The 27,743-nt window shown below is 41.4% G+C and overlaps 1 protein-coding gene across 5 annotated transcripts in view; it reads right to left on the bottom strand.

Annotated features, from left to right (window-relative positions):
- Positions 1-27,743, bottom strand: part of shank1 (SH3 and multiple ankyrin repeat domains 1) — a 218,543-nt gene that overhangs the window by 117,164 nt on the left and 73,636 nt on the right. For 2 of the 5 annotated variants that reach the window (XM_037544893.1, XM_037544894.1), the window contains exon 1: positions 26,153-26,644. In XM_037544893.1, coding sequence (XP_037400790.1) covers positions 26,153-26,644 — 492 coding nt within the window. Of the gene's footprint in view, positions 1-26,152; positions 26,696-27,743 lie in introns of those variants that run through there. The other 3 variants (XM_037544895.1, XM_037544896.1, XM_017697387.2) reach the window with 2 other exon arrangements.

Genomic DNA, 27,743 nt, shown 5'->3' with positions numbered 1-27,743 from the left:
AATCTATATTTCTGGGCAGCCCAAGCAAAACAGATGTGTAGTTGGTTTTCGAACAGACCAGACTCATTATGGGTTAACATCGAAATGTTTATGTGTCATCTGAGATCCCTAATTTCTTTACCCTTTATATATAATTTTGATAAAATACCATCTCTCTTAGATAATTTTGTAGTGTGCAACACATTGCTTTCTTGGAGAGATGCTAGAAAATATATGAAAATCCCTAAATGTATCTCTTTATGGTCAGCACTCACCCTGAATCCAGATCTACCATCCCAGCTTGGGGACATTGGGCTTAACAATTGGAAATTAAGGGGCATAGAGGATTTTTCCAGTTTATTTACAGCTGGAGTTTTAAACTCATTTGAACAACTCAAAGCATTATTTGGACTCCCTAACACTGAGCTTTACAAATTTTTTCAAATCAGACACTTTATCCAATCATGCCAGAAAGGGGGCAAGTTTAGATTTCAACTCAATGAATTGGAGAGTCAGATCACCTTGAACAGTTCAGAAAGTAGAATCTCAAACCTTTACACAACTCTATCCAATATGGACTCTTCACATTATGATAGTCTTAAGCTAACATGGGAGAAAGATCTAGGACTGACGTTTGATGATGATGTCTGGTCAAATATTTGTAATTGGATCTTTCCTAAATGTACTTCTACTAACGTCCATGAACAAAACTTTTTCATAGGCTGTATCTTACCCCAGTCCGTCTGCACAGGATATTCCCTAACACATGTGCTTTAAATGCTCTGCCGATGTGGGCACGGTTCTACATGTTTTCTGGTCATGTGTCAAACTACAGAATTACTGGAGGGAGATTCATTTGGCCATACAAGAAATAACTGGCATACAATTTGCTAAGTCTCCAGAAGTGTATCTCTTAAATGCTGTGGATCCCTCACTGGATAACGATACCATTAGTATTTTACATATTTTATTCTATCTCGCCAGAAAGTGTATACTGTTATTATGGTCAAAAACTGACATTCCATCCAAAAAGATGTGGCTGAAGTAGATTGACAAATGGTTACCTATGGAAAAACTAACTTACGAGTTGCACCAGAACTCAGAAAGATTTATCAGAATTTGGTCCCCTTTACAATTGTATCTGGAAAAGGCCAACTGAAGTTCTTTCTAGGCGCTCATCTGTACAACTGAACATCCTATTATGTTTTGTCCCTTCTCTGTTCAGACTCAGCACTGGAAGAAGAAAAACTGTTTTTAAACTTTCTATATTAAGAGACACAAATTTTATTTTAATTTTATTTTACTCTTTGTATTATACTGTTACCCCGGACTCTGTACTTTTGTATATTCTTGTATTTTTTATATTATGGCAAATGATGTAAAACCCAATAAACAGTTGATAAAAATAAGTTATAGTCATATAAAAATTGTTGAAATAATGTTATAGTCATATAGCTGAGACAGACAGATCTCCTCCGTAAAAAACATGTATGCGACAGAATAAACTTCCGACCCAGACGTGGGCAGTGAATTGTATAAAGGGGTTTTTAGATGGCGGAAAGCACCTGGAGTTTGGGAGGACTGAGAAACACTGCCTGCACAGCAAAAATATGAAAACAAGCTAGCTGTTAATGAGAAGACTGGATGATAAGGACTGGCAAAAGCTGCTCTGTGAGCCAAATTAATAAGGAAAGTGCCCAACCAATGGCCTTGAAGAGGGCAGGATGACTTGATACAGAAAGGATGAGAAAATTTAAAAAAATATATGTTAAGAGTGGTTGGAAATAAGGGTTTCCAGACGACTTGTTAAACTAATACTTACAAGTGCAATACGTACACATGTTTTGTGCAATATCTGTAATTATTACTGTGGAATATCTACAATTTCTGTGCGATATCCAGTCATTACCTGCTCAGAATTTGCAATATCCATACAACTGCATGTGTAAACTGTAAATTTGTATAGTTTCTTAGTTCTGTTTTTATTTTTTATATTTTTCTGCTAACAGATGAATTATTTCTATAGTATATCTTATTATGTATTTTGCATGATGCACATCTTTGTGCGCTTACTGCTCTTTATCTGCTTACTGTATTCTGCTGTAACAATGTAAACTTCCCCCAGTGGGATAATAAAAGTCTATCTTATCTTATCTTATCTTTTCTTAATGGGAACCAAAAGATGATTCAATGACATATAGTAAGGGATGGGCGGGGTGATGTGCTCACCCTGAAATAGAATATAAAGAAGGATGCTTTGTGATGATCTTTGCACTTGGTTGTCCAGGAACCATCTTGCCACCTGAAGCTCAATAAATGAAGAGAAGGCCCTTTCCTTCATTCCAAAAGAACTCATCAACTGACGTTTGTTTTTCTTTGACTTTTTGCAGAATGCTTTTTAATTTTATGACCCTTTTTGCATAAGAGATCAGAATAAGTTTAGAATAAAAACCTAACTTCGAATAATTAGTTGTAGTATAACATGTGTCCGAACTTGGGGCGGAGGCCGAATCGCTCTTAGTTCCGACGACACTACACAGTCACTGAGAAATGAACATTACTGTGATGTATCTCTGCTGAACACTTACAGTAATTAACTGTAAAAAAGTAATCTGTAGTTTACACAACAACTGTAAAAGTAATGCAGCTCAGTAGCAAGTAATTTGCAGCAAATTTACATGTTAAAACTGGACTTTCAACTTCAGCACACCTAGAAATACGTTATACATTTAAAATAAACAACAAAACTCAAACTTTTTTCAACACTGCTTTGCACTGTATATGCACGGAATATCTTAAACTGCTTATAATTTGCGTAAACCAAAACCATGACCAAAGACACATCTGGAAATAGCAATAAACAATGACGTGTATGGCAACATCTCAGTGTTCCTGCATTTCAATACTATTTCTTAAAAAAATCCAGCTTGAAACTTTAGAAGTCTTTAAAACACATTCAGTCATTACAGCTCAACGTCAACCTCCTGGTTATTTGCTGTGGAAAATATCTTAAAATGAATTAATCAGTTAAGTGATGAATACAGTATTTTACTGTGAAACATCATAAATATTATGAAATCCTGGCAATAATTTACAGGGTGAGTACACAGTAAATCACTCTCCTCAGCAGTGGGTATATGCCATATGCACACCTCTATATTAGTATGTGGATGTTATTGTGTTTCACGCAGTCTTGCCCCAGGCTTCACTTTGTTTCTGTGTGTGTGTGTGTGTGTGTGTGTGTGTATGTGTGTGTGTGCAGGTGTGTATGTGTTTGTGCACTACTCATTTCTCCCTGATCTCATTAAACTACAATTAACCAGCAATTACAGCTGATTGAGGCCAAATTAGCTGACATGTAGAACAGAGATGATGTGCTGGGATTATAGACAGATATGCTAGTCTGTGAAAGAGAGAGAGAGAGAGAGAGACAGAGAGAGACAGAGAGATGAAAGGGAGGTAGAGGGTGATAGATGCTGATGTAAGACAGAAGGAGGGAGGACAGGGGTTTGATGAAAGAGAGTCTGGGAGACACAGAGGGAGAGGCGAGGGGGAAAGGTCTGTGTTTTTTGACGCTGCTGGAGCCTCCCAGCTTCTTCTGCAGAACCTCTGTCAGGATCAGCGGTCATATATAGGATGCTAAGAGTTTTGTGTCAGAGTAAAAGTACTGATCTTGGATGAGGTTTGATGTTCATGACATTCTGATCCCCCGTTCACGCCTGGTCACTTCATGTGTTCAGTGTCTGGACTGTATCCTGACAAGATTTTAGCCACGTACATTTACACTTAGTAGTCAAAAGCGTCTCCACTTGGTTGGACTGCATTCAGTTGCTGTGGGACAGAATATGCAAATCCACTCGTTACACGGCAACCAATTACCAACCCCAAGGAGCCAGTCAGCCCCTTTGTCTGTAGTTTGTTTTGCACAGAAGTGTCTGTCCATATTGCAGTTAAGCAAATAGTTTAGTCCAGTCCCTTCCTCACAGACACAGATCACATGCCCTGCGTAGGGAGGAGTTTTGGTTGTATTAGGAGCAATTTGGTTTGTAATAGGAAGAATTTAGGTTGTACTGGGAGAGGTTTTGGTTATACTAGGAGGAGTTTTGGTTGTATTAGGAGAAGTTTTGGTTGTGCTGGGAGGGGTTTTGGTTATACTAGGAGGAGTTTTGGTTGTATTAGGAGAAGTTTTGGTTGTGCTGGGAGGGGTTTTGGTTATACTAGGAGGAGTTTTGGTTGTATTAGGAGAAGTTTTGGTTGTGCTGGGAGGGGCTTTGGTTGTATTTGATGGAGATTTGGTTGTACTGAGAGAACTTTAAGTTGCAATGAGAGAGGATTTGGTTGTATTAAGAGGAGTTTTGGTTATACTGGGAGGGATTTTGGTTGTAACTGGAGGAGAATGGGTTGTACTGGGAGGGGTTTTTGGTTGTACTGAGAGAGGTTTCAGTTGCAATTGGAGTTTTGTTATACTGTCAGGAGTTTCGGTTGTACTGGGAGGAGTTTCGGTTGTAATCGGAGAAGTTTTGTTGTACTGTCAGGAGTTTTGGTTGTACTATGAGGAGTTTCGGTTGTACTGGGAGGAGTTCTGGTTGTAATTGGAGGAGTTTCAGTTGTACTAGCAGGTGTTTTGGTTGTACTAAGAGGAGTTTAGATTGGAATGGGAGGGGTTTTGGTTGTATTAGGAGGAGTTTTGGTTGTACTAGGAGTTTTGGTTGCACTAAGAGAAGTTTAGGTTGTAATGGGAGGGGTTTTGGTTGTATTAGGAGGAGTTTTGGTTGTACTGAGAGAAGTTAAGGTTGCCCTGGGAGGGGTTGTAACTGGAATTTTGGTTGTAATAAGAGGAGTTCTGTTGTACTGGGAGGGGTTTTGTTGTACTGGGAGAGGTTTCGGTTGTAATTGGAGGAGTTTTGATTGTGCTGTCATGAGTTTTGGAAGAGTACTTCCATGTACTAGGAAGAGTTTTGGTTGTATTAGGAGTAGTTTTGGCTGTACTGAGAGAAGTTTAGGTTGCAATGGGAGGGGATTTATTTGCAATAGGAGGAGGTTTGCCTGTAATGGGAAGAATTTTGGTTGTAACAGGAGTTTTGGTTGTACTGGGAGGGGTTTTGTTGTACTTGGAGGAGTATTGTCAGTACACTGAGGGGTTTTAGTTGTAATGGGAGGTGTTTTGGTTGTAATGGGAGGGGTTTCAGTTGTGGTCAGGAGAGGTTTTGGTTGTACTGTAATGTGTTTTGGTTGTACAGGGAGGGGTTTCAGTTGTACTTGGAGGGGTTTTGATTATAAGGGGAGGAGTTACACTTGTTCTAGGAGAGGTTTTGGTTGTGCTGGAGTCCAGTGGTGGTGTACTTTACACTCCACCAGACGACACTTGGGTTTGCGCATAGTGATTGATCAAAAACATGTGTACAGCTGCTTGGCCATTTTGTGAAGGTCCTCACTCACAGTTCTTGTGCTGATGTTGCTTTCAGAGACAGTTTGGAGATCCGTAGTGGGTTATGCAACAGAGGAAGGGAGATTTTTATGCAATATGTGCTTCTGCACTCAGCAGCCGCACTCTATGAGTTTGCATGGTCTACCACTTTGTGGCTAAACTGTTGTTGTACCATAGTGCTTCCATTTCACAATAATAGCACTTACAGTTGTCTGGGGCAGATCTAGCAGAACAGAAATATGACAAACTGACTTGTGGCAGACGTGGCATCTTATGACAGCACCATGTTTAGGGTCATTGAGTTCATCAGTACAACCCTCTACTGCCAGTGTTTTTCTATTCAAACTGCAAGGCCATGTGCTTGATTTTACATACCTTTTAGCAATGGCTATTGTTGAAACACCTGAGCTCAGTAATTAAGAAACACCCATATTATTGGCCACATAGTCTGTCAGATCTCAAAAATTTGTGTAACTTCTCTGTTGTTTGTCTGCACACGTCATCAGTTGACGACCAGTTTCAGAGCTAATCTGTGATCTAATACAGCTGTCATCTCTGCTGGCACCCAGAATCAATCACATTCCAACAGCTTCAGAAACCCAGACAGCTGTGATACCGACACCTTCACTTAGTCCAAAACGTTGACAGGTGGTTTACTTTTAATTACATTCCACTAACAGCACAACAACTGTCTCTCTTCTGTCCCTGCACTCTCCTCTGTCCCTTAATTCCTCTATTCTCCTCCATCATTGTCCTGTACTCTGTCCCTGCTTTATTTTCCACTTCTCCTGTCTCTACTCTTTCCTCCATCCTGCCTCTCTCCATCCCTTTTCCATTTTTTTGTTCTCCACCCTTCCTCTCTCCTCTATCCATGCTTTTTCTCCATCTCTCCTCTCTCCCCTTTCTCTCTTTCATTTCTCCTATCTCTCCTCTCTCCTCTGTTCCTCTTCTGTCTTCCATCCCTGTTCTCTCTTCTGTTCTTACTCTCTCCTCTTTTTCTCTTCTCCACTTCTGCTTCTCCCTGCCTCTTTTCTCCTCTGTCCCTTTTCTCTCCTCCATTTATCCTCTGTCCCTTTTCTCTACCCTCTCTCCCTTTTCTTCCTCATTCCTCCATCCATGTTCTGTACTCTGTCCCTTCTTTCTCCTCCATCTCTCCTTTCTCCACTGTTGCAACTCTAATCCTTCTCTCTCTTTCCCTTTCCTCTGGTCCATCCATGCTTTCTCTCCATCTCCCCTCTCTCCTCTATCCCTGTTCTCTTTCATCTCTCCTATCTCCCAATCTCTCTCCTCTATTCCTCCTCTCTCTTCTATCCCTGTTCTCTCTTCTGCCCTTACTCTCTCCTCTTTTTCCCTCTTGCATCTCTCTCCTCTCTTTTCATTCCCTCCCCTCTCTTTCATCCCTACTCTCTCCTTCCTTCTCTCTCCTCTGTCCTTGCTCTCTGCATCTAGCCATCTTGCAAAAATAAAAATTTGATGCCAGCTTGTTAGAATAAAGAGGTGGATCTGAATAATTAATACAGAAACACAGACACTAAAGCACACACACTCACACTGCCACACACGGGTCACTGCACCTCTTTATTACTTTCTTTCTCAACTATCTATCACCAGAATTGTGTGTGTGTGTGTGTGGGGGGGGGGGGGGGGCCAATAGCTCCCTGCAGTCTCTCTTGCTGTGTCTATGCCATTCAGTATGGATTTGTTATGTGTAGCTCTGAGTCCACTACACTGAACACACTGATAGAGCAGCAGACACACAAACGCTACGCCAAGAGGAATAAAAACATATAGAGTTTCGAAGTGTTTTTTTCACACTCTCTGTACTGTTCAGTCACAGGAGAACAGGAGAACAATCCGCAGCTGCTGCTGAAAGTGTGCAGATACTGCTGGAGAACTCTGGTACAGGTGCCTGAGAGACTGTTTGTTTAATAAAAATAACTGCACTACAGTTAAAATCACCAGAATAACAACTCAGACCTGCAACTAACCATCTAGAATATATCTGTCAACTGTTCTCCTTTTCATCGGTTCATTGGTTATTAATTCTACAGTTATTACTACTGTTAGTTTATTATTAAAACCATTATCGCCCCCTACACTTCCTGTAGTGTATTACAGTCTGTCAGAATGACTGTGTGGATCATATGAACATTATAGAGCACTTTTTAAATGAAATAGTAGAAGCCAGATCGCCTCCTACACTTCCTGTAGAGTATTACAGTCTGACTACGTGGATGACATGAACAATATAGAGCTCTATGTAGTGTCCTATACAGAACATCATAAATAACAAATAAACACATTCTTTTCACAATAACTGCATCATTCTGACGAGCACTGGTTACTATGCAATAACTCACTTGGCAGCTAGCCAGTTCTAAGGCCCAATACCATTTCACCCCTTGCCCTTACCACTTAGCCCTTAGCCTTCTGTTTTCAGCATTCATGTCTAGGGTTAGGGTGTCCCAATTTTTGTTGAGATAGAGGGGGAGGGTGAAGTGTTAGGGCTATATGGCCCTCCAAACTGAGGTTTTTCAGAGATGCACGCCAAACAGAGTGTTATGAGAAAGAAAAGAAAAACCAGCTGCGTGAGCGACCAATGAAATCCACAAATGTATTTTCTCAGTAAAAATTATAAGAACCACTGTATTATCTTAGTTTAATGTTGTTTCAATGTATTATGGTAATTTCTTTCATAACAAGCATAAAAAATCGCTTTTTTATAGCTAATGTTCCCGTTCCACCTTAAATAGTCCAGCAATTCTGAAGCCTGAAGCACCAGATTGTAACTACTGCACTATTTAATGTGCAACGGGAAAACTTGAACAAGAATGGCTGACTTCAGCTTCATATCACCAATGAATTAGTGGTGGGTGATAATAAATACCCCCCCCCCATTTGAAGCATATGTAACCTTAAATGTAGCTAAAGCCCAGCAGTGAGGATGCTGAAATTTTTCCTTCTGTGCTATCACTGAAGACAGCCCGGGTCGCCTACAGAACATCGTTAGTATGTGTGAAGCTGCTGACCTATTTCGCAGGGCAAGATTTCAACCACTACCCTTTGTAACTCTGTTCCAAGGGGTTATGGTGACACTTGAAAACAAGGGGTCAGGGTAAGAAGAAGACATGGGATTGGGCCTAACTGTCACATCCAAATCAGATGCAACTCTAAAATCTGTAAAAAAAAAATGACTATGTGGTATTCGAGCCATTGCAAAGGGGTGTCCAGGGGTGGCCAGAATCACCCTTGAATTAAACATGGCTGCCCTTCTGGCTACCCGAGTAAAGGAGAGTGAGACAGGCAACCATCATTAGTCCACTATCAGTAATCAAAACAGTAAATCGCTGCTGCTGGAACAAAACCTTGTATCTCCATTTTTGTCGTTTTTTTAGTTATTGACATAATCATGAAATTTATACACAATGTAAAAGGCAACAGGCATTTTTCTTCCGAAGACAGCAAAATTTACATTTACATTTACATTTAGGGCATTTGACTGACGCTCTTATCCAGAGCGACATACAATTTTGATTATTTTTACACAGGTAGGCAGTGTTAGGAGTCTTGCCCAATGACTCTTATTGGTATATTATTGTGCTTATGGTGAAATCTGCCATCAGGGTAGTTATAAATCAGTGAGAGTATGATGACTGTAGTTAATAATTAGAATGTCTTATTGTGATGGGCTAATTTACTCAGCAAACAGGCGAGTGAATGTACCCCAGGTCCCTTCAGCAGTGCTGCTCTGTGAGCTACATTATAAAGTAGGCAATGCAATGGTTAGAAAAATTAGTCAGCTATAACTGTTTATCACGCTAACTAATTTCTTTTTACAGTCTAATACATGCCTGTGTTGTATAAGTTGTCTTATACAGCTCTGTCTGGCTAGCTTTCTAATCATGTATTTGGCCCAGAAGGTCAACAGTTTGACATGTTTGGCCTTGTTGCAGAACAGGAGGCAAAGCCCAGGAGGCAGAGGTGGGGCCTAGGAGGTGGATATCAGGGCTTGTTTGCCGTTTTCCTGTCTCTCGCAGCTGACGTCTTCCTCCCACCCTCGCTCGTGGTTGTTGTCAGTGCCCATGGGTCAGGCGACTGGTATTTACTTTACTCATGTTAAATCAACATTTTTACTTTTGGCATTAATATAGTATTTTATTCACGTAGACAGATGTACAGAGAAAAACCAACACATCAATTTACACATCATTTTAAGAGAGTAATCTTATTTTTATTTTTTTCCTGGCAGTCAAGTCATTTCCAACTCCAATAAAATCTCTGGGTCTTATCTGGCCACCCCATTCTAAAAGCTACACCCCTGGGTAGCATACATTTATATATCCTCTGCTCAAAGCTGCTTCAGCAGGTATTTGGAGGAGCTTCTCTGGCTTCTCTTGTATTGGGACAGCTGGCGAGAGGAGCTGAATCGGAAGGACAGAGCAGTAAGTTCGGGGGTGGTTGGAAGCAGCATCAGTGACAGCAGGTCTGCAGGGAGGCGGCAGGAGTCTGACTGCAGGTGAGCTGCTCTGTGGAGCCACTAATTAAAACAGGATTGTGTAATCTGGGTGTGTAATGGAGAGATTAGAGCCCTGTGGGCATCACGCTTCACCGAGTAAAAATTCTTCTGCTTTAAGAGCACCACTGCTTTATTCTGCCCCTTTAAATCCCCTCTCTCTATTTCTCTGTGTCCTCATCTCTCTCCCACCCACCCCTCCATCCACCCTGCCCCCCTCTGGCAGTCTCTCTGACTGAAATCAGGAAAGTCACCTTCTCTCTCTCAAAGTCAGGCTGATTTGTCACTTTTTTGTTTGCAAGCTGTTTTTTGTTGTTGTGGTGAGAGTTTTGGGTTCAGGGCTGGCAACTCTTAAAATAAACAGATATTTTAAAGGCGTCTCCAGATGAGGATGTGGATTAGATACAGCGATTAAAATTTTAAAAGGTTGGAAAAACATCTTAATGGTTCCTTAAAGGGGGATAAAGACAGGACTTCAGCTCAATATGGAGAAGAATCCTATTTCTTAGCCCTATCTGTCCCTTTTGCACATTCACATCTAAGGGTAGGTGTCCTGATTCTTCTTGAGATAGAGGGGTAGGGTGAACTGTTAGGGTGAACTGGGCTACAGGGCCCTCCAAACGGAGGTTTTTAAGACACTCCGAACAGAGTGATATGAGAAAAAAAAGAAAAAAACTGGCTAGATGGCTGAACAAGAGAAAGAAGAAGCCCACAAATGTGTTTTTCTCCATCAAAAAATTACAGTAACCATCATAACATCTTAGTTTATTGTCGTTTCAATGTATTACTCTTTATATCAAGCAGAAAAATGTAGTAGCTAGTAGTAGCTGATGTCTCGGTAACTAGCTCACTAAATTTCCGGTTCCATCTTAAATGGTGGAGCAGGTACAGTCTGGTGCCTCAGGCATCAGATCTGCTGCAACATTTAAGGTGGAACAGGAAAATTCAAACAAGAAACTAGCGAATATCTGACTTCAGCTTCATATCACTGAAGAGTAAGGGGTGGGTGAATATAAATAATTGCCCCCCCCCCGCCCCTGAAAGCATATGATGCCCTAAATGTAACTTAAGCCCAGCAGTGAGGAGCTGAACTTTACCCTCCTCTGCTGTCACTGCAGACAGGCAGGGTCACCTACAGAACAGCGCTAGTAGCTGTGAATTGATGTTCTTTTTATTTGAGGGTCCCATTTCATAGAGAAGATTTCAACCACTACCCCTTAACTCAGTTCCAAGGGACAAGATGACACTTGAAAACAAGGGGTAGGGTTAAAACTAAGAAATGGGATTAGGCCTAAGGTTATGACACCAAGAAAGACTGCTAACTTTCCCACTGATGGAGAAGATGTAGAAGTGGTTGATGGCTTTGCCTACTCAGATCAATCAGGAGGATCCAGCAGTTGGGAACAGGAGCTTCAAAAGATGACAATAAACAAGTAAGAGAAAAAAATGTAGATGCCTTTAAACCTCAGTGTTGACGAAGACTTTTGAGACAAGGCAAAGAAAAACAAATGGATCCTCAAACAAATCAAGCCTCATTTCTCACTCAAAGCCCAGATAACCAAACTGAAGCTCTTATTTTGGACACATTCTGAGAAAAAGCGATTCATTGGAAAATACTTTTGTTTGGAAAAGTTGAAGGTAAAAGAAAATGAAAAAAGCCAGATACAATCAGAGAAACCATGAACCAGCCATTCAGAAGCCTGAAGACCCAAGCAGAGGACAGGATATTCTGGAGAAACACCATCTATATGGTCACCAGGAGTCAGAAACGACTTGATGGCACTTAATAATTAAAGAGGAATGTCACCCATTTTCCGCATTTCTGCATAATGAAGGGGTAAAGATGTAAACATAGTGGTTTGGTGTGAAATTAAGTTTTGGAGAAACTTACTGAGTCAGAATAGTTCACAGTGGTGGTGATAGGAACCAGACGTCCACCTCTAAAACCTCCCTCACAAGACGTTATTACATGAAATGGGTAAAAATACACTGTCTGATGTCTGAGACACTGTTGAGAATCAGCTTTGAGAAGGTTTTGGTCTAAAACATGCACACACAGAAGTACATGCAAAAATAAGAAAACTTATTATTTGAGATTTTCCACTATTTTATCATCAACTTACCATATAAAAGCTCAGAAGACATGTGTAGGTTCATTGGTGGTTTTGGATAGTATTTAAAATGTCTATATTTGTGTTGTAGTCATGGCGACCCCTGGTTCCTATCACCACCACAGTAAAGAAATCTGAACCATTTCACATCAAACCACTCTGAATCACTCTGTTCACATCTCAATCATGGAATTATACAGATGAATTGGTGGAATTCCCCTTTTTGTGGGTAGGAAAACCAAAATGGAAATGCTCTCAGGGCATTGAATCTAGATGTGTAGTGTAACTTTATAGGAGAAAGAAAAAACACACTTTACTTTTAAAGTAAATCAATGTAACCAGAATTTTTTCGAAGTAATTTTGGGCCATTGCTTTTCATCATTAAAATTCATACACAATATAAAGGGCAGTGTGGATTTTCAGATTATGTCAAAAACCGAAAAAAACGCCATAAATCGAGATACAAGGTTTTGTTCTGATAGCAGCGATATATAATACATAATAAAAGTATCAGGTATCAAGCAGCATGTAAGTCATCATTTTGTGTAATCACTTTCTTTGAGGGAGCTTCCAGGGTCGGACATTTGGTTTCTATCATCACCACTGTTAGCTATTCTGAATTGGTATTTTTCTCTACAGTTTTCACCTCAAACCACTTTCAATGACTTTGTCTAGATCTTAATGACTAAATTATGCAGATATTTTGAAAAAAAACGGTGGAATTCCTCTTTAAGCCCTACTAAATGTTTTTTTTTTCTTTACCTCTCAATTTGTCTGTCTCAGTGTCACTTTCTTCCTCCCTCTTTCTATCACAGAGAATGAGTGGTACTTGTTCTTTCACCACAGGCCTTTGACTTTTAGAGTTTTACACGCTCACATTGCCAACAGTCAGAATAAAATGTCTTTATTTCAACTGCTTGAAGTGTCTTTCTCCAGGCTTGGTTCAGAGGAGCCTTGAATGCTGCTTGCTAGACGATTTTTCAAACTCAGAGCTTTCAAACTATGTCAGATCCAATAGTCTGAATCGGACCCTACAGATAGAACTAGTCTGCAAAGTCTGCAAAATGGTTTCCTATTTGACTTATAGGCACTACCTAGAGTGTAAAAGCCACTGACCTAGAACATATTGTATTTTATAAGAAGTAAGGAGCCATTTTTTTTAATATACGTTTTTTTCAATATATGAATTAATGCACTTGTGAGTACTCAGACAGTTTCCCACACTATCAGTTGTGGCCAAACTATTCCTTTAAAACGAAACCAATGTTCAGTAGTTGAAGGATCTTGGCTAGTCCAGCATAGCCTGGCCACATTATCAGAAACCCCTCTCTTGTAGCTCCACCTTGCTGATATACTGTTAGAGATTGTAGCCCATCTGTTGATGCAGTTTGTTAGCCATCGTCTAGCCCAGGGGTCACAATTTTCATCTACAAAGGGCCAGCATGACAGCCTTTCCTGGATAAGAATGGTGACTTTGGCTGAGCCCTTCATCAATAGTCAGTTTCTGACCATAGAGTTGCTCTTGTCCAGACATTTTTGCAACAAATGGGCTATAGCCTGTAACTGTACACTTACACGAGCTTTAAGGTAGGTGGAGCTCAAAAAATGACCAGTGAGTGGAAAGACAATGTTTCTAATAAAGTGGACAGTGAGTACAATGGTAAATGGCTTTAAAAAATAGAGCTGGACACAGATGTGGATGGCAGTGATCTGGACAACGGAGGGATTAGAGCCTGGGGACACTAAGCTGATGCGTTCTCGGAGGCAAGTGTGACAGTGCCAGACTGCTGGCTGTAACACTGCTGTAGATGCCAAATGACACCCTGTAATAACGCTGCGATCTCAGTACAGTGGAACTGTTCAGTTGTGTTTTACTGCTTACAATACAAGCCACTGCAGGCAGTTTCAGACTTTCATCCCTCATTCTTTTAACTACATAATTTACAAATTAGCTGCTTAGTAATGAAGTCATAGTAGTTACTATTAATATGCTTTAAGGGTAATAACTATGTAATAAGCCTGAAATTAACTCCAAACACACTTCTCTACAGAGATGAGGAGCAGTAAAGCAGCCTACATCTACAGTAAGGCAAGTGTTCTATAGAACCATGACAACTCAAAGTGTGTTCAAATGGAATGATTACAGGGTTAAATGGTTCTTCTCGTGATGGTGAACATTTAGTATGTGGGTCGTTCCTCATTTGACATGTGAATTCAGGTGGATACATGTTTAAAAAATTTCTTTCATCCCAAAACTAAATAATATTAATATGTCTATTAACATCACATGTTATCATATATGCAGAAAGGAGAGCTTCATTCCAAACACATTTTACAGTCATTGGTGTTATATGAATATGGTGTAACACCAGTGACGGTGACTCCAGTGACTTTCTGGTTAAAACTGAAGATTTTGTAAACTGGCTGACTCATTGGTCATCAGGTGACCTTGTGCAACTATTTATAATCAGTAATAAAATGACATGCTGCATTAATTTGATCAATTTAATTACCCAGTCATTAAAGCATCTAACACCTGTGACACATAGAAGTTCTGAGCCGCCTGATAAACAAAATTATTAATAAATGAATGAAATATAGTGAGCGAGTGTGACTCGCCTTCTCATGCCTTGAGATGCTTCCTCTCTGATGAGCCTCAACCCAAAGAGTAGTTTAATAGAGCTGAAAATACTGTGTTAAAATGTAAAATAAGAGTCCTGATAAGAGTCACCAATGGCCAAAATCTCTGTGACAAATAGATTTTGAAAACTGAATGTAGTATGTCAATTATATAAAAAGTAAACATATACATATAGATTATACAAATTCCTAAGTTAAACATCTTAAAAATATTGTTTTATAAATGTTGAAAATTGGTTTCGTGACGAGCTGCTTCCAGATGCAGAGCGACGATGAAACATGATGGGTGTATTATTATTTAGTGTATTAGTATTATTTCATCTTAGCTCAACTGTGTAAATGTATATACTGACTTTTGGAGCTGTGCCTAATATTGTAATCGTATTTTTAAGCCCTGCAACCCTTGTGACATGGTTTCCCACTGCAAATGGAGAATGACCCATACGGTTCTTTATAGATCTATATAGCACTAAAACAAATAATAAAGTGAGAGTGAAGTTACAGTGCAATTGTAATAAAATGGATGGAGAGTGTCTAGCTGACACAGATGTGGATGATATATCAAATAGAATAATTTTTTGCTGCAGCAAGAAATGAACCAACTGAAACTTGGCTTGATAAAGCCATTGCTATGAGATCTCAGGTGATTGCCACAGTGTTGCCATGTTATCCCAGGTGGTTGCTAATGTGTTGCTGTATTGTGGCTGAATTGTGGCTAGGCTATCTCTGGTGGTTGCTATGGTGTTGCTGTGGTATTTTAGATGGTTACTTGACCTATTTTCCCAGGTGGTTGCTAGGGGCCGTGGCAATGCTATCCCAAGTGGTTGGTAATGTGTTGCAAGGGCATTACTACAGTACCCCAGGTGGTTGATATATAAAATAACATAATGTTTATGAAGGACAGCATGTGAGTTAGGGTTAGTTGTCCTTTCTGACATCATTTGTGGCAGTTAGATTATATGACACTGGTTCCTGGTTCTAGCTCGAAAACTGCAACTCATGGATAATGAAAAGAATAATAGTGAGTTGGCTTTGAATAGGCAACTTAATAACCTGATTAAACAAATATGAGGTCCAAAACTCCATCAGCACCAGGTTCCCTAAGGAACTCTCAGTCCATTCAGCTTCTATCAGCATAGGAGCTGAAATTTGGCTCTATTCTTCTCTTTTTGGATCTTTTCATTCCAGAATAAAATGCTGAAGTGAGCTAAAATGGGACTGAGCATAAAGTAAATTCCTTCCCTCACTTATTTACCTAGATAGTGGTGGAAGTATTATCCTTTGAAAAAGTGCAAATCCATGGCAAACTGTACTAAGTTAAAGTAAATGGAACAAGTTATTACTCACATATGCTAAATGCTAAACTGATCATGTTTAAAGGATCATGACAAACAATGAAAAGACTCTGTTCTGAACATCAGACAAGCGCTTCAAATTGGCCTTTCCTCTTGCCCAAGTCATTCCTGCAGTCCTGATCCGTAAGGGCCTCAATAACACTCAATAACAGTGCATATGCAGAAACCTCACTGTGTCCTTGTGGTTTTTCTCTCTCTCTGCTGTATGAATGCTGTATCTGGGGAGATGAGTCTGCCGAGCCTTGCAGATCTGAATGGGAAAGATGCTTGGATAAGATCTCCTTAAACACACTAGCACTCAGAGCAGGAGAGAATACTTCAGGGCTTCTTTATCTGGCTCGCTACAGTGCAGATCAAACCACTCAGATTTAAATATAGAAGTTTTAGTTGTGGGAATATAACAGAGCTAATCCACAGCGAGTAGAACGCTGGAGCTCTGCGCTGTGGCTGAAATGGATCCCTATTCGCATCTCGCAGCACTAATAATTACGTCAGCCATCGTTGTCTCAATGTCCAAAGCGTAAAACTGAATTCCCGAGTGATTTTAAGGGCAGTACAACTTCCTGCAATGTCCCTTGTTATCATGCAAAGGGATTCTTTTTGTATAGGAAATGGTTCTATATAGACTCATGAATACTCAAAGAACCCTTTGCATGATGAAATGGTTCTTCAGATTGATGGAGAATGTGCTGTAGATAAAGAAGGGGTCTTTTATAGCTACAATATTGAGCTTGTAACAATGGCAGATGCCTTTTTGGTGCACCCTTTTCAAAAAGGTTCTATATAAAGGCATAAACATTTAAAAAGATGGTTATTCAAGGGTTCTTTTGTACAGAAAATGTCTCTTTGAACAACCATGAACACTTAAAAATCCTGGGTGATTAAAGACTTCTTTGCATCGTGAAGGGGTTCTTGTGATTGATGGTGAATATGTTTTATATGGTTCTGTATAGAACATTTTGACACAGGGCTCTTCTACTGTTACAACAGGGCTACTGATACAACAGAACAGTAGAAGAACCATTTTTGGTGCTATATAAAATGTAATCCACAAAGACATTTCACCAAACATAGTGGTTATAACCTTCTTTTAAAAACTCCAGCAGCACTGCTGTGTCTGATCCACTCACACCAGCACAACACACACTAACACACCACCACCATGCCAGTGTTAGTGCAGTGCTGAGAATGATCCACCACCCAAATAGTACCTGCTGTGTGAGGGTCCATGGGGGTCCTGACCACTGAAGAACATATGTATATATAAGGTACATGTATATATGTATAACTGGTCTCACTTTGGTCTCACACACATTTGTATACAATGGATTTAGCTCTCCACAGGGCAGTTTTACAGCCCTCTGTCAGCTGTAGTCCCAAAGTCATGGTTACACTACATGACTTTTATCCCAATTTTAGCCCTGATTCTCAGTCTGGCTGAGTCTGAGCTGGTCTGTAGATTTTGGAGTCAGTCAGAGTCAACAGTTGGAGAGAGAGTCAAGACAGGTATGAGGGGTGCAGACAGATTTCTTTCCTCCTGATCGCATTTCAGACCAGTCAGAGTTTAATCAGACATGTCTGTTTTTTTCAACCCAAGTGACTGTAATCTAGTGTAATCTGGTCAACGACTCAATCTGAATGGATTCCTGCAACAGCCAATAAAAACAGAGACTGCAAAGAAGAAAATACAGCAAGTAAACAAAGAAAAATATGTAAAAATCTCTCATATGTAGAGCAAGGCTTTTTAATGAGCCAAGTTTAAGGCACAATGGAGTTTATGTACATTTAAAACTCTAAAAAATACCAAACTGATCACATTTTAAATCCACGAGCCTCACTTAAACATGTTTACTTCTTTACTTCATCTGCACAAACGGTGACAAATAACAGCAGCAGCTCCACGTTTGTTTATTTGGGTGTCCAAGTAATGTGAGAGCTCCGTTCGGTTCAGCAGCAGCTGAAAAGTCGAGTAGCGTTTGATCCCTAATCGTTTAGTGTGGATCCCCAAATTTTTTAGTCGCTCAAACAAATCTACATAGACCAGTCTGATAGTGTGAGACGCCCAGACTTTTATAATCTTGTCAGACTTTAAAAGTCATGTAGTGAATCCAAGGCTTTAGAGTCCAGAGACGCCAGGTGGAGCAGAGCAGCAGTGGCCCATTTAATGATGGCTGCAGTCACTGTCCCACTTCACCGTTACCCGCCGCATCCCTGCGCACTCCACCACACCAAACCGTTCTAAGAGGATCCTGTGCCAGAGATGTGACCTTTAGTCCTTCACTTTGTTTCCATCACCGCGTTTCACAGTCATCAATAAATCACCTTCTCCGCCTCACCTGAGGGTAAACACTTATTTTGCAATATTTAGGTCTTTTTTATCAGTTTTTGGCTTTTCTGTCCAGAATTTGCATATTTCAGTTAAAAGAGGTGGATGGAAAGCCCTTAACTGAATACTGGGGTCCAGTCTGAACTGACCCAGTTTAGTCCAGTTAAGCAGAGCTGCAGTCGTGCTGGAGTGTCTGAGTCTAGACGGACTTACAAAGATGAAGAGAGAATCTGAGGGGAAGAAAGCAGAACTCATGTGTGAGTTTGGGACCATGACCGGGAGGAGGGGGCCGGCTCGGGCTGGAGGTCTGTTAGAGGGCAGGGCTGTGAGAGAGACTGAAACTGTGGGAGAGAGAGATAGAGGAGAAAGAAAGGCAGAAAACTAGAGAGAGAGAGAGAGAGAGAGAGAGAGAGAGAGAGAGAGGTAGAGAGAGTCAGAGCAGAGTGATAAAGCGAGGGAATGAAGAAGTGAGAGATGAGAGAGAGCAGAAAAATGAATAAAAGACAGAGAGAAAAAGAAAAGAAAGGGAGAAGAAGAGAGAGATGTCAAATGAAAGAGGGACAGATATGTGTGAGGGAAAGGGAGAGTAAAGAGAAAAAGAAGTGTGAGAAAATGAGCGAAAGGAAAAAAGAGAAGAATGATATGGCGACAAAAAAAGAGACGGAGAGAAAAGTAGAGTGATGGCAAGATAAATAGAGAGAAGAGAGATATGGAGAGAGAGAGAGAGCAGATAGAGAGAGAAGGAAGGAGAAAATGTGAGATGGAGGACAGAAGAAAGATAAAGAGAAAAGAGAAGAACGATAGGAAGAGAAGAAAGAGTGGGGAAGAAAATAGGAGAAGCACAATAGAGAAAGATACAGAGGGAGAGAAAAGGAGAGAGAGATATGCAGAAAGAGAGAGAAGAGTAGGAGAGAGAAAATGAGAGAGGAAGAGAGAAAACGAAGAAAAAAATGCGAGAGGGAGAGAACTATAATAAAAAAATGAGAGAGAACACAAAAGAAAGACAAAGTGTGTGTGTGTGTGTGTGTGTGTGAGAGAGAGAGAGAGAGAGAGAGAGAGAGAGAGAGAGAGAGAGAGAGAGAGAGAGAGACTAGCACATGCACCAGCTGGCCGCTCGGTTTAGCCTGGCATCTTTTCTGCGTCTATTTGTTTATACACACGTAATGTATTGTTCTATCATGAAGGCCAGACAGAACCTGGAACACAGAAAATAGAACCCAGAAGCAGAACATGCCCCACTGAGACACAGTCACACGAAACCTCTGAGATACTTACTGCTGAAGAGTGTAAAATAAGTCAAATGTGGAGTAAAGTAAGAAATGTAAAGTAGGTCAAAGTCACTATTTCACTATTTTTTAAAGTATATGGCGATTAAAAATAAAGTCTACACCTGGACACGCTAATGTTCTTAAACAGGAATATTTAATGCCAAAAACATTATTCTCTTCCAAAACAATACAGCAGTCATGATCATCAGGCTCACTGTGAGTAACTTCACCAAACGCCATTTATTCTCAGTAAACACAGCAGGAATTAAATCACAGAGCTGTTATTCTCGGTTTGTTCTGCTGGGCAGCTGTGGCCGTCAGACTGAAGGCTCCACCGACTGCAAGCTATGAGAATTTGCGTGTTGTTCACGTGATTGGCTGCTATGCAACTTTAAATACTTTGATAACTTTCGTAAATACTTAAAAATACCTTTTAAATACTTAAATATTTAAAATAATTGAAAATACTTTTGAAAAACTTACAAAAACATTTTAAAATACCTTGTAAAATTGTATTTAAATACTATTAAAGAAACTTAATGTCACGGTTGGCTCCTCCCAGTCCTGTCCATGTGCTCATGTTTTGGTTTTGTAACTCCGCCCCTGATTGTTATCACCTGTCCCTCATTGTTCCGTGTATTTAAGCCCTGTGTTTGCCCCTTCCGTTTGCCAGTCTTTGTATCTTTGTATCGTTGTACCTGGTCTTTGTTTGTGTTGGTTCTGGTTGTTTTCGTCATGTCTTACCCTCGATCTGTCCGTGTCGGCTCATTGACCCTGGACTGTTCTGACTACGACCCTGGATTTGCCCGTAATAAATCTCGCTTATCTCAGCGTGTGCGTCCGCCTCCTCGCTCCCCCTTACAGAAAGACTGGCCTCCACAGGACGCAGCAGGTAAGCGAGACTCCGGCATGTGGTTGTTCCGTTGGGACGAAACTCCGGCTGTTTCAAAGCAGCCCGAGTTCGCCGTGTCCCAACGCCACCAAGCCGGAGACAGCAAATCCCCTGGCGCTGAGGGAACACGAGCGTCTCGTCGGTCCCGCAAGAAAGCGGAGGACCTTCCCGCCTTGTGTCCGGGCGGCGAGAGCTCAGGTAAGCGCCTTGGGTCTGCCCGTCTTGAGCGCCACTGCAGGGAGGAGCGACCTGCAGTGCAAGACGGGGTCAGACAGAAGGAGCATTCAGATGACCCGTTTTTTGGTACTCGGCTCGTTCGCAAGCGTCACTGCGAGCTGCCAATCGCTCGAGTGAGCTTTGGGAACGGCCGAGTGGGTCCAGTATCTGTGTGTTCCTCCAGGTTGGAGCAGAGGTCCCCAGCCCGAAGGCTTGATCCCGTGGCCGCACCCCGCGGCACTTCTGATCCCGTGGCCGCACCCCGCGGCACTTCTGATCCCGTGGCCGCACCCCGCGGCACTTCTGATCCCGTGGCCGCACCCCCCGCGGCACTTCTGATCCCGTGGCCGCGCCTCCGGACCCGCCGCCTGCCTCCGTGGACGTCGCAGCAGGCCCCGCGCCTGCCTCCGTGGACGTCGCCTCCGTGGACGTCGCAGCAGGCCCCGCGCCTGCCTCCGTGGACGTCGCAGCAGGCCCCGCGCCTGCCTCCGTGGACGTCGCAGCAGGCCCCGCGCCTGCCTCCGTGGACGTCGCAGCAGGCCCCGCGCCTGCCTCCGTGGACGTTACATCCCCTTTGTTCCCTCCCATCCCGCCCTCATCAGTGTCTGTTCCCTGTGGTCCTTCTGTGCCTCCTGTGTCTGTTTACGTTCCTTTGTTTCTGCCTTGTTCGGTCCCTGGTTTTGTCCTGTTCCCTACTGTTGTGTCTGTCTCGGTTCCCGTTCCTGTTGTGGTTCCCGTTCCTGTGTCTCCTTTTGTTTCTGTCCCTGTTTCTGTTCCTGTGTCTGTCCTGGTGCCTGTTCCCCTGTCTTTTGCGTGGTCTGTTGTTCGTTCTTGTTTTCCTCGTCCTGTGTCTCCGGTCGTCTCTCGGTCGGCGTCGTTTTTTTGGTGTGCCTCCTCGTCCTCCCTCCGTTTTTTGTCCTCGTTCTGTTTCGTCTGTTCCTGTGTCTGGTGTGTCTCCGTCTGTGTCTGTTCCTGTGCCTTGTGGTTCCGTTCCTGTGCCTTGTGGTTCCGTTCCTGTGCCTTGTGGTTCCGTTCCTGTGCCTTGTGGTTCCGTTCCTGTGCCTTGTGGTTCCGTTCCTGCCTCTGCTCTGGCTTCGGTGTCTGTGCCTGTTTAGTTTAGTTTAGTTTAGTTTTGTCTTTCTCTGGGTTTCGCTTTTTTGTTGGTTTGTTTTGTTCTGTGTGGCACGCCCGGTGTGCGTGCCTTTGGGGGGGGGGGGGGTTCTGTCACGGTTGGCTCCTCCCAGTCCTGTCCATGTGCTCATGTTTTGGTTTTGTAACTCCGCCCCTGATTGTTATCACCTGTCCCTCATTGTTCCGTGTATTTAAGCCCTGTGTTTGCCCCTTCCGTTTGCCAGTCTTTGTATCTTTGTATCATTGTATCGTTGTACCTGGTCTTTGTTTGTGTTGGTTCTGGTTGTTTTCGTCATGTCTTACCCTCGATCTGTCCGTGTCGGCTCATTGACCCTGGACTGTTCTGACTACGACCCTGGATTTGCCCGTAATAAATCTCGCTTATCTCCGCGTATGCGTCCGCCTCCTCGCTCCCCCTTACACTTAAATAAACTTTAAAACTGCTTTTTAAAATACTTAAATACTTAAAATGCTTTTAAGTGCCTAAATACTTAAATACTTTTTAAAACACTATTTTAATACTAATTAAATTCATTGCCAACTTTACATACTTTAAACATTTTAATTCTTAAAGGCTTAGAAATTACTTTAAAAAATGCTTTTTAAATCCTTCAGTACTTTTCAGAATACTTTTAAATACTATTTAAACTGATTAGAAAAACTTTATATACATAAATATGTTACTTTTTAAAAATTGACATATTTACAATACTTTTTAAAATACTATTTAAATACTATTGAACCTTCTTTTAAAAAAATGTGGGTGTTGAAACACCAAATTACAGCCATATGCAAATGTTTTAGCACCCCTGAGCAATGTAGCAAAAATATAATATCTCAATACTTCTAGACATTTTCACGATACATAAGTACATGATATTTCACAACAGTTTCAAACTTAAACAATATTATTAAATATTATTCAATTTAATACAGTGATTTTTCAGCTTTTTACAGTTTTACACACTGCGCTGCACTGAATCCAGTTAAGCAGGATTAGTTAAGCTCAGTTTGTACTGAAATGTGCCATCGTTCAGTCTTTAAATAATGACGACATCCACAATAACTCGACACAATTATCACTATAATGGTGAATAACTTCATCCTGCGCAAGCCGTTTCTGAAGGAGCATTTCAGAAGTCATGGTCAGTGAGGGTCTTTATAAGGTTAGTAAAGAAACAGCACACGCCGACTCGAGTGGAAGACCTTGACTGTGTCCTTGTGGTTCTCTATCTCTGCTGAACGCTGTATCTGAGGATGAAGATTGTGCCGACCTGTGCAGATCTGAATGGTAGAGACGCTTGGATTAAGGCCCGAAAGTCTGACAGCACTGACTACACCAACAAACAGATGAACTGCAAGAGAGGGGCCATCCATCTGTGTTTGTGGGAGACACCAGGGGGGACCCTTCAGGGCCTTCTAGGTCTTCAAACAAGGCTGCATGATTTCTGGGAACTGTCTATGACTTGTATATCATTTTTATCTATTGGAAACATCATGCTTGTTTTCTTTAAACTCAATCAGCCCTGAGATTTTGGACTGAATCTGAATGTAGTCTGTCTGAGCCCAATCTGAGTCAAAACCAGGGGTGCAAAGAGTACTGAACATCCCTACTTCAGTAAAAAGTACTGTTACTGTAGTGATCATTTACTTGTGCAGAACTAAAAGTATCAGTAAATTACTCAAGAGTAAATAAGTACAAAGGAATCTTTACATTGTGAAAATTCTTCAGATTGATGATGAATGTGTTCTATGTTTTAATGACTTTAAAATGATGTCAGACTCAGGAAAACGTCCTTCACATGTCCTTATTAAAGAAGGCTGAGAGGACGACATTGTGTTCTGAGACACATAAGCTGGACATCTGTCTCACTGCTGTCTTTTAAAGATCAGAGCATAAATTTCGTCTCCTCTGCAGACCAGTTTCTGCTCCGCCATGTTGAACGTTCTAAACTTTCAATATGATGCGATGCACATGCAGAACAGACTTAAACTTTCCGATAGGGAATGTAATCAGATACAGGCATTTATATAGATACTATTCTTCTATTTAACTTTTTATTATTTACAGGATTACCCACCTCGTTCAATAGGATAGAAATTGTATTCCGAATGGCCTCAATAGGACTAGTCTATTCTGATTGAGGTGTTTACATGGGCATATTCTATTCTGTGGACAGTTTATCAGGCTGCATGTAATAATAAACTGGGCAGATAAATAAAAATTGTGCACTTCAATTAGCAAAAAAAGTTCATATCTCTGTGTGTTCTCTGTAGTGTTCACTTATTTCACAAAAAGTTCACAAGTGGAATTCGAACATTTGCATCCAACTCTACGTATAAAGCTTATCCCTGACTGCTATGACCTTTGCTCATCTTTTGCTGGTGTTCAGCGTGTTCAGTTACATTGTAGGTGCCGCTGCACTGACAGCATAAGCCAAAACACGTTCCGCTTCAGCAGCAAAACATCCACTACCACTTTCCAGCTGCAGCTGCCGCTGATTCTGATTCTGTCCTTGCAGGCCACTAGCAGGAAAATGGCCTCAGGCAGAGGTTTGATATTGCCGCAGCTGGACTCCTGAGGAAAGCCTTTTCAGAGGCTGAATTCTTTTTATGCTTCAGCTTCTATTCTGACTCAGATGCTGGACAGCGGAATAATGGGCGCTATAAGTCACGCGGCTCTGTGTGTGTGTGTGTGTGTGTGTGTGTGTGTGTGTGTGTCTGTGTGTGTGTGGATACGGGGTTCAGGAGGGGGGTTAGTCGACTGTGAAATGGCTGGAATGACTGTAATCTGTACATTATTGCACAAAACTCAGAGACCTGGCTTCATTTATTTCATTTCAGCACAAAACAGATATTAAGTAGATGTTATTAATCTTTCAGGAGATAACCCACTTGCATACAGTGAAAAAGTGAGACAGTCAAAGGAAAATAATGGGGGAAAAAAACAAGAATGAAAGAAACTTGAGAAAATATGACTCCTAACAACCACCTGAAAGACTTGGTAGACACCAACACTGTCTCCATTAGATAAACAGCACGAAAAGCTGTTTGAGAATCAAGCTCCAGAGTCAGAGACCATGAAAAAAGCTGAAAATGTATGTTTTGCCAGCTGCCCTTTACATTGTGTGAGAGTTATGTGATGGGTGAACCAGTAGAAATGCTCCAAAATTATCTGGAAAAAAATTTGCATTAACTTCCATTATAAATTAAGAATCTTAGTTTTCTTTTCCTTTAAAGTTACAATTTTGGAAATTCCAGGGTCAAAATTGCACTAGAGACCATTTACAGCATTTGGCAGACGTTCTTATCCACAGTGACTTACAATTTGATCATTTTACAGAGGGTGAAGGTAGTGTGAGGAGTCTTGCCCGAGGACTCTTATTGGTATAATGTATGGCAGGGGACTGAATCTCAGTCTGCAGTGCAAAATGGAGAGGTGTTACCCACTACACCATACCAGACCACTGTTGTTGGGGGTGGGCTTTACTCTTCATATCATCATTAATTTCAACTTTATTAGTGAAATAAAAATGTACTTTCTATTAAAGTCAGTTTCTTTATAAAACCTCATTATATCCAAATTTGTTCCAAACAGATGCACATGATTTTGGAATGAACCTTTTATATATATTTATATACTTAAAACTTTCATATATTTCCACAACAAATTACACAGAAGCCTCGATAACTAATTATAACGTCAGATTCTTCAGTGTTCAATGTGTCTCTTTACCTTTATTCCAGCTTTCATTCTTCACTTTCAGTTCCTCAAAGAATCTGCAGACACACCTCCAAAGTTCAGTCTTAGAAGCTGGTTGATGATATTCTGAAGTAATCAAACACATTCAGTGGTGTTGAGGTCTGGTCTTTGGGGTGGTCAGTCCATTGCTGAGTTTCATTGTTTGATGTGTCCATCTCCTTTTCTCGGTGAGGTTCTTCTTTATCAGCTGTGCATCCTTTCAGACCCACAGCGCTGAGTCGTCTTCTCACAGTGGAAGGATGGCGATCTGAAGCAGCTTGATTTTCTTCTCTCTTTCAAAGATGAAAGCTCTAAGTACTGTTTATCTGATGGGGGCAGTTCTGGTGTCTACCAGGTCTTCCAGGTGGTTGTTAGGATTACCAGGTTGGGATTATGGATTACCTGATGTCTAATCTCCTTAGAAGTATCTCCTTTTAAATGAATGACTTGTACTTAATGGCTGTTTTAACTAGAAGTTAAATAAATGAATGGTGACATTTGCTCAGTACTGTATGTATGTATGTCTGTAGGTGTGTGTGCATGTCACTCACCGTCTGCTTGATGTCGGGGATGCCGATGCGGAACACCATCATGGCAATGTGAGTGTCGTCAGGGGTGGAGCTCGTGCTCCTGTCTCTGAGCCGTTTCTGCTGCTGATTGGCTGTGGGCTGGTGGGCAGGACCGGGGTTGGATGAGTAGGGGTTGGCGGTGTGTCCGGGGTTTCCAGCTCTGATCTGTCGCTCTGCTGCTGGACGTCCAGCCATGGTGACTTTCTGCCTGGGCCCCTCGTTCCTGCCCCCCAAGCGTCCCCCTCCACCACCTCCTCTTCTCACTTCCTCCTCCTCCTCCTCCTCGTCCTCTTCTCCATCCAGCTCTCCGTTCTCCTCCTCATGCCCTTCTTCATCCTGATATTCGTCATCTAACTCCTCCTCTTCCTCCTCATCCTCCTCTTCCTCCTCCGCCCCTGGATAAAGGTGTTGACTGTTTCCCAGCATCCTCTGCTGTTCCTCGTCACTGGAGAGAGGGCTGAGTGGCATCGTCATGGCGACAGGGTGGGTGGCACCAACGGCAAAGGCATCATCCCCAGAGACACACTGTGGAGGGAAGAAAAAGAGAGAAGGGGGGGGGCTGTTATTGGGTGACTGAGAAAAGAGAGGGGGGGATTGTGGAAAGACAAAGAGAAGTACTGAAGGGAGAAAGGAATACGGAAGGAGAAAGAGAAGATAGAATGAGAGTGAGAGAAAGAAAAAGAGAGAGAACATAGAGAGAAAGAAGAGTATTGCAGAGTGTGAGAGAGAAGTAATGAAGAAAGAGAAAAAGATGAGATAGAGAGAGCGAGAAGTTAAAAGAGAGATAGAAGAAGGAGAGAGAAAGGTGTAATGAAGAGAAAATGAGGACATGCAAGGACAGTTATAAAGACAGAGACAAAAGAGACAGAGAAGTAATTAAAAGAGAGAAGGAGGAGGGAAAGAATGAGAGAGAGAGAGAAGTAATGAAGAGAGAAAGAAGGAGGAGAGTGGGGAAAGACAGAGAAAAAAGAATGAGAAATAATGAAGAATGAAGACAGAAGAACGAGAAGAGAGAGAGAGGAGAGAGTGTGCGGTCACTGCAGGACAGGTGAGGTAGAGACAGAGGTGTTCTTCCTACTAAACTGCCCAAAATTTGAGTCTATTAGAAATAAATATTTAACCATTTTATAAACAGATAATCAACTTTAGGACGTTAGGAGATGAAGATAAATTAATCATTATATTAGGAGAGGGTCCAGCAGCATCCACTGCAGCCAGATATGTGTATGAGTGCCATACACTCCTGGACAGTGAGTGACCACCCCACTACAGCCCTTACTCACAGTACATCTGTAATATAGCCATCCTTTTTTCCCTTCTTAATCTCATACATATATTTGATAATTAACCTTTTCTCTTTACTGTTATAAACTATATGCACATATTTAATGGCTTTTGTTTTATTATTACATATACTTTTATATTATTCATTGATAATTAACACTTTCTCCTCTTAATTATCCTTTATTACATCATCATATATTAATCTTGATTTGTATTTTGTTTTATTAATTTTTGTTTATTTTGTTATTTTTGTTCTTTGACAACACAAGACTTGAACTTGAGAGACAGA

Source organism: Pygocentrus nattereri, chromosome 14 (assembly GCF_015220715.1).
Source record: "Pygocentrus nattereri isolate fPygNat1 chromosome 14, fPygNat1.pri, whole genome shotgun sequence".
Lineage (NCBI taxonomy): Eukaryota > Metazoa > Chordata > Actinopteri > Characiformes > Serrasalmidae > Pygocentrus > Pygocentrus nattereri.
This window is presented reverse-complemented; position numbering and strand designations above follow the sequence as displayed.